The following is a 7,568-nucleotide window of genomic DNA, read 5'->3' as shown; positions in this document are numbered from 1 at the left end:
TTCACAGGCAAGGCAGACTGGTTGGGACTTGCTGTTACTATATATACATATTGCTGATTTTTTGTCGGCTATTTCGTTGGCCTAGTTACCTTCGGTTCTCGAGTGGCGCGAATTTCGCTTTCAATTTCGGCCAGCGCCATTGCGCAAGATTCGTTAAATGATTTGGCAAAAAGACAGCAAATTGTTAGCTAAGCTCCATTTCAAGTTCACCATTGTCGGTTAATTGTAATAATAATAATAATACCCTAGACCAATTGCAGCTGCAAATCCCCCAAATGCGTTCGCCCCTTTTTTTTTTTTTTTTTTGTGTAATAAGTTTATTTATGGTTAACACGCATAATATAATTTATTGCATCCACAGATATATGGCTCTGTAAGAAATCGAAATTAAAAGCTAAAAATGAAAAATATTTTTATTCTCTCCTGTAATAATCCGTTTTGCTGTTTCCTCCTTCTTTTCGCGGGAGGACAACCAAGTTTCCTACATCTAAATATGTAATTATTAGACTAACTATAGTTAAAACTGGATAAAAGTGTTGAAATAAAAAAACAATTAAAAGAAAAAGTTGTGAAAATACTAGGGGGTTAGGTGGCAAATGTGGAAATCGGTATTTGACTACCCTGCAAACGTTACACCTAATGACCTGAGACTCTAAATAATTTTCTTGATTCAGATTACATCCGTATAGCTGGTTAACTATGGCCACGATACTATAACTGATTTTTATGGCAGCCGCTCGATTTATGGGTGAGACTATTCTATGACTAACCTAATTGCACGCTAATTAAAAAAGTTTATAGGCAATAAAAACAATACTAAATCTGCAGTAAGAATTTGTGAACTCATAAGGATATAAGCTGCTTTAAAGGGTAGATTGTCAGGCAATAATATAAGTCAAGTGAGACTTTGTGATTATAACTGTTGGGCCCGTATTCTAGTTCTTTCTTTTTTAAATATATTATTTATATATTTAGTGAATTATAAAACCTACAATCTATTAACTGGTTAATGGTCAATCAAATTAGTATGATCTTAAGTGTCTACCAAACCAATTGTTTTCCGATTTCCTTTCCTTAAACTATTGGCAGTGATTGTTGTAGTTATGTTGCATATAAGAATGGTTTAAACAAATAATAAAGCAAGGGCTAGCAAAATTCCACATTGACCAAAGTAACCTCCGTATAGTTTTCGCTGATTAAAATTCGATAGCTATAGGTTTCTGTTCCTAACCTAGGTTGGGCTAAGGGTTTTGGGGGAGGTGTACGTGTGGGACGTTTAACAAGTTGGACAGCATCACAGTGTACAGCCATTAATTTCACATACGGTTCTATAACAGTTTATCTTCCCACTAAAATTAATCAACAATTAAATCCCCCACTCTGCGGTAGTCTGACCCCCTAGTTCACGGGTGATATGGCCTGTCCGAACTTCCTGGCCCTCTGGCCGAAACCCTTGCTGCCATCCGGACCCATGGGAGTGCGCACCAGACTCTCGGCAGTTCGCTGGGCAAAGGATCCGGATCGCGAACGCGGTGATCCGTCCAGGAAGCTTCCGGTTCGCGACCTTGGCTGCCCGTCGTAGCCATCTCCTGCGCCGTGCTTGTAGTTGCTCAGGAAGCTTCCGGTGCGGGATCTGGGCGATCCTTCGTACTCCGAGCCAAAGGAGCAGCGACGATCGTAGCCCGAGTCCGTGGATATGCGCCTGCCGCCAATATACTGGGCATTGTCGTAGGCCGCCAGCTTGCTGCTCAGCTGCTGGAAGTTGTTGGAGTAGCGGCGGGGCCACACCTGGTAGCCACCACCACCGCCGCCCACCAGCTGATCCGTTTGGATGGGCTCCCTTTCCATGTTGAAGTCGTTCGAGGGACGACGATAGAAGCCACTGCTCTCGCTGGCATTCGAGAAGGTTCGCTCGAACTGCATGGATCCGTTGGAGAAGCGACGCTCCTGGCTCTGATTGCCCGGGCAGCTGCCATTGGAGCAGACAGAGGTCTTCCGGTAGCCGGTGTCCGTGGTCTGGCCGAAGTCGGAAACCCTCCTGGAGCATGGGCAATTCTCGGAGCAGTTCGAATCACGTCGCTGAGGTACTACTCCGCCGGTCTCCGAGCAGTTGCTGGCCCTTCGCGACATCGGGGCATTTGGCTCGGGCGTGAAGTTCTGCTCGGAGCAGTTGGACAGACGCCGCTGGAGATTGCTCATGGAGGACACCGGATTACCGCCTGAACTGACAGCAGAAGACATTGGCGAGGCATCGCCCAAGGCGGCCGCTGTGTTGGCCGAGATCGTCGATGTGTTGCTGTAGCGCCTGGGTCCATAGCCGAAAAAACCCGAGGGACCCATCTCCTGGCTCTGACTGCCAATGCTGCCGCGTGGCTGGTAGGGATTGGCATGGTAAGGATTACCATGACCATGGTAGTTGGGCGCCGCCACTTGCTGGTAGTAGCTGGGCTGGAAGTCCGAGTTGTTCCGCTTCAGCTTGAAGCGCAGATCCGGCACAGTTTCGTGGCCGGAGAAGCTGCCGCCGCGACTCCTTTCGTAACTGGTGTCGTTGTAGTAGCGATAGTTCTCCACCATGCGAGCCACTGGAGCGGCTATCTGGATGACGGCTGCCTTCTTGCCGGTCTTCTTCTTGGGGGCCACCATCTCGTACACCTGGAAGGGACCACTCAGGTGGCGGGCATCCCGGGCCGACGAGGACTCCAGGTACTCCACCAGCGCGCACTCCTTCTGCTGCAATTCTGGGTACTTGTTCATGAACTGACGCACGTCGACGGGTATGGCCATTCCCGGCTTTAGGATGCGAATAAGGGCGATCTCACCGCATCGCGAGAACAGATCCGAAACCTTTTCAATGGTCAGCTTGTCCAGCGGAAGATCACAGGCCACAATCGTTCGAGAGGGCATGGTCTCATCGAAGCTGGGCAATGCTTCGATTCTGCGCACCTTGGTGCCCTCAGCGTTCAGCTCGATCTTGCGGGACTTGCGACGCACTGCATCGCCGACCACCTTCCACTCCCTGGTCAGCTGGCGAACCCTCTTGAAGCTGGACACCAGCTTTAGGCTGACGAAGCCCTCCTTATTGCGCCGCACATGCTTCAGCAGGAAGGCATCCTTCAGGATGCTCTCGTTGGAGAAGTAGAACTCCACGGCGTCGGTGATCTCAGCAGCCAGCTCCTCGCTGGGCACCAGGGCGGGATCCAGGGAATCTATCTCGTTGGGTCCCTGGGCCTCGTGATCCTGCTCCTGCACTTCCTGCACTTCCGGCACTTCCTTCTCCAGCACCTGGTCCACCTCTTTGTCCTTCTTCAGCGACAGGAACGAGCGATGACTTCTCTTGGCCTCCAAGACAGGTGAGTTGGCTGGGGCCACAGCCGGCGGCGGAGAGGCGTCCAAAGTGAAGTTGGGATGCAGGTAGATGTTGTCCATCTGGTGCTTGCGGAACTTCTCCAAGTTCGCCTCACTCAAGACAGCTGGAGGCGACGCCTGCCGCTCGGCTAGATCTACCTCGTGCATGATGTGATTGTCCACGGCCAGCGGTTTCAGTTCGTCACCCTCCTCCGAGGATTCCTCCGAATCCCCGATGGAGGAGCCCATGCCCACGTCGACAAGCTGCTGATCCGTCGGCGACATGGGTGGGGCACTGGGCGAGGTGTCCTCCGAGTTGCTGCCATGGCTGCTGCCCAGCTGTGAGTCCAGGGACTCCATTTGGTGTAACAGGGCCTGCGCCGATCGCCGGGCATGCATCCGGAGCAACTTGCAGGGCAGGGAGGAGGACAAGGGCACCACGGCCTGGGAACTGCAACAGGGCTGCTCGTCATCCAGCTCCTCCTTGGGCGCTTCCTTGGGCTGTGGCGGCTCCATCTCAAGGGGTTTCATAACAGGCACAGCGGTGAGAATGGGTGCCAGGATCGGGGTGGGATCCACAGGACTCACTAGAAACGTATGACCCTCTGCTCCGGCATGAGGAGCCTTCACCTCGTACTGAGCCTGTTCCGGCTGATCCTTGGAACTGTTCATGTTCGTTCAGACGACCTTGGCTGATGCTCTGAGATGTTTTTCGGGCACTCCAGCAAAAGCGAAAAGCTGTTATGGTCTTTCTTTCTCTATGTTTTACGTTTTCTATCTCTCTGTCTTTACGCTCTCTTTTCCTTAATTTCTCCGCTCTCTTTCACTTTCACTTTCAAGTTCAGTGTGGGGGGGAAAAAGCTCTCGGGCGGAGCTGCACTTTACATTGGATGGCTTGGCTTAGCCAAGATCTGCATCTGGGTAACCTGAAACTGAAACGTTCATTGAACGTCAGCTGTTGGTGTTGATGTTGCTGCTGTAGTTGCAGCAGTTGCTGGTGTGTTTTATATCGCCGTTTGCGTAATTTCGTCTGCAACGTGCTTGGAATTTGTTTTGGGCGTTTGTCGTTGGGTTTTTATTTTTTTTTTGTTTTTTATTTCTTTCTCTAGGCCGCGCTTGACACCGTTTTGCCAAAGTTAATAAATAAAAGTTCAATTAACAATTTCGACTGCGTTTTGGGTTATTTTGGAGTTCAAGTTGTTGCTGCTGGTTATGGTTGTTGTTGTTGCCCGTTTCCTAACTATTTCCGTAAGGCTTTTGCGGTGATTTTGTCTGTTTTTTTTTTTTTTAGTTGAACTTGTGTAAACTTTGTGTTTCGCACGCGACTAAAATTGAGTTCATGCAACGCTGCAACGCGGAGATCGACTGAAATTGCAAATTGATTTGAGGTCGGTTAAATACCCTCTGCTTTCGTTTCAATTTTTTCTGCCTCTTTTTTCGTGTTTACAGCAGCAGGCGGCCGGCGGCAGCGACAGCAGCAGCGGCAGCGGCAGCAGCAGCGGCGTTATTGAGCGGTCCAAGTACGCACGATAACAACAAAAGCCGATAGCAACAGCAACAACAACGACAACAGCAGCAATGTTTAACAGCCGACGGCGCGAGAGAGCAGAGACGTCGGCAGCGACAACTTATTGGCAACACACACGAAACTTGTTGCGTTAACAACAACAGCATTGGGAGCAGCAACAACAGCAACAACAACAACAATAGCAGCAAACACAGCTGCAACAACAGCAAACACAGCAGCAACTATAGCAAACACCGCAGCAACAGCACTAGTTACAACAGCAATAAAACCAGCAACAACAGCAGCAATATGGCCAGAAGCAACAGCAAACACAGCAGCAACACCAAGAACAACAATTGCAACAACATCAGCAATAATGCCAAAAAACAACAGCTACACATTGGCGACAATCGCTTTTGCTCAATGCATTTGTCAGCTTGCTTAGCTGCTTGAATATTTTATAAATTTAACATTTATGCAGCAATGTGTTCTCGCACACTCACACTCACACACACACAGTCACTTCCGATTTGCATTGATCGCCTGAAAATTGGGAAAGTGCTTTTCGTGTAGTGACCTCGTTGCACAAAACACACAATTGCAATTGCAATTGCAATCGCAACTACTGCGTCCAGTGCGAGCAGTTTATCTCCGAGGGGAAACAGGAAGGAAATTGCAGCTAGCGACAACAAATTGCAATTTGAGGGTTACACACTTGACAACCCAGAGACGCTGATCAATCAATTGTAGGTCAGTTCCGCTTTAGATAGAATCGATCACGCACAGAAAGAAATTTGGCTTTAAGTTGAAAGTAGAAAGTGGTTATTACTTGAAGGACTCGTATTTCAAATATTTAAATTTGAAGATTTAAATAAATTTTTGGTATCTTAATTAGGTTCAATACAAATTATAAAAACAAACGTGTACAATTGTCAAGGCCAAACATGATTTTATATATGTATAATGGGAAAATATTATATTAATGTATAAATATTACATTTTCAAAATTGTAATGGATTTATTGGAATTTACAATTTAATTAAAGCTGCGTGAAATGGATCCCTCCAAACTCAATGTTTACCCGGCTCATTAGTGCAGGGAATCTTCATTGCATCGCAGTTATCGCATCGGCAATTTGCATGTCAAGTGCAAGTTCAAGTGCAATAATGAAATGAGTCGCATGGGCAGCGTCATTCTCTCGACTTTTGCTTTGTGCACTGTGTTTTGCAATTATTATATCATCGCCTTCGCCCATACTCATATGCAAATGCACCATACATAATGGCAAAGAATAATCCTTTTAGTGGGCCATACTTTTATGAAACACTGTGTTGCATCAGCTGCGCCCCCTTTCATGCTCTCCATTGTTTACCCAAACTGATAAAATTATACAAGACAAAAAAGGCCACACAGAACCAGAACAAACGTTTGCAATCCAATTACAAGGTGCTGCCTGCTGTCTGTTGCCTGCTGCCCCTCAGCGTCCGGCCACACGGCGTATACTTGACATAAGGTCAACTGGCCATCAAATGCTCATTAATTTGCCAATTGACGACAAGCATTTCATTTCGAATAGTAGCGTTCCCCCTACAATTTGATTTGCCAACAAGTAAATTATGTTGCCAAAAAAAAACAAAGCTAAAAAAACACAAAAAAATAAGATAAGTGAATAGCGTAAAAAGAAAAAATCTTGCAACCTTGCGGTAAGAGACACACTGGCACACTAGCAGACCAAAGCAACAATGAGAAATCAAGAGTTTTTATTGTTTATGGGCCTGGTAGCATAGCCAACAAACAAACCGCAAATGGCAAATGATTTATTTAATACAAATCAAAATTATGATTTTTATTTTCGGTTTTTTCCGTTTGTTTTTTTTTTTTTTTTGGCAGGCGTGTCCCACCAAGATCGATTAATCCAACTCGTTTGATTGTGGCCCAAAGTTTGAAATAATCCAGGAAGTGGATAGATTTGAGGTAGGTCAAATCGAAAAACAACGCGAAAAAAAAATGGGAGGGAGGTAGCAAATTGCCTCTAAAAGCCAATTTTAAAGCCTTAAGCTGCATTGTTGTTTGCCTGGCTTTGTTCACGCATTTATTTGCCTTTATCTAGCGTTTATTTACTTTTTGCACTTTTTTCCGAGTGCCGTAGACGCCGTCGAAGTAGTGCGTTCAGGGCCACCGATCTGCTTGCGATCGGCGCACATTAGCAATTGTTAGCTGAAGTTTGTCCTTCTGTTGACATTTTGCACGCGTTGCTATGCTTTTGAGCCTACGCAAAAAATTCACTTCGCCCCAGAGATTTTTGTGTTTCAAGTGGGAAGATATTGCTGTCAGCACCGATCAGGCTGGATATCCCAAATGGAGTATGAAGCATTAACATTTGCATTATTGCATTTTCATATACATTTTAATCACGGCGCTCAGCTCATTAGATTGCATGACAGTTGGCGAATAATTGGCAATCCATAAGACAGTTTCCCTCACCTCAAGTTCAATGTTTCAGCTATTTAGACGCTGCCTTTGATTCCGTGTATTATGCGAAGTTGATGAGTTATGATCGCATATCCTGAGTGTCCGGCTAAACGGATTTATGGCTGCAAATTGTATGGATGGCCACAAAAGTGGGTCATGAGAATCAACAGGCTCCTGCACGGGATTACATAATTCAGAACCTTTTATCGGGATGAGAGCGCAGAAACCAGACATAAAAACAGGT

General features: G+C 46.5%; 1 protein-coding gene across 1 annotated transcript; it reads right to left on the bottom strand.

Annotated features, from left to right (window-relative positions):
• Nucleotides 1-327: 327 nt before the first annotated feature.
• Nucleotides 328-4,713, bottom strand: LOC108149825. Its single transcript, XM_017277697.2, has one exon. It carries the CDS (start codon nucleotides 4,015-4,017, stop codon nucleotides 1,399-1,401), a length of 2,619 nt encoding a protein of 872 aa, XP_017133186.2. The 5' UTR covers nucleotides 4,018-4,713; the 3' UTR covers nucleotides 328-1,398.
• Between the last annotated feature and the right edge of the window lie 2,855 nt (nucleotides 4,714-7,568).

Source organism: Drosophila elegans, unplaced genomic scaffold (assembly GCF_018152505.1).
Source record: "Drosophila elegans isolate 14027-0461.03 unplaced genomic scaffold, ASM1815250v1 contig_183, whole genome shotgun sequence".
Lineage (NCBI taxonomy): Eukaryota > Metazoa > Arthropoda > Insecta > Diptera > Drosophilidae > Drosophila > Drosophila elegans.
The sequence above is the reverse complement of the archived record's forward strand: the minus strand, read 5'-3'. Positions and strand labels throughout refer to the sequence as shown.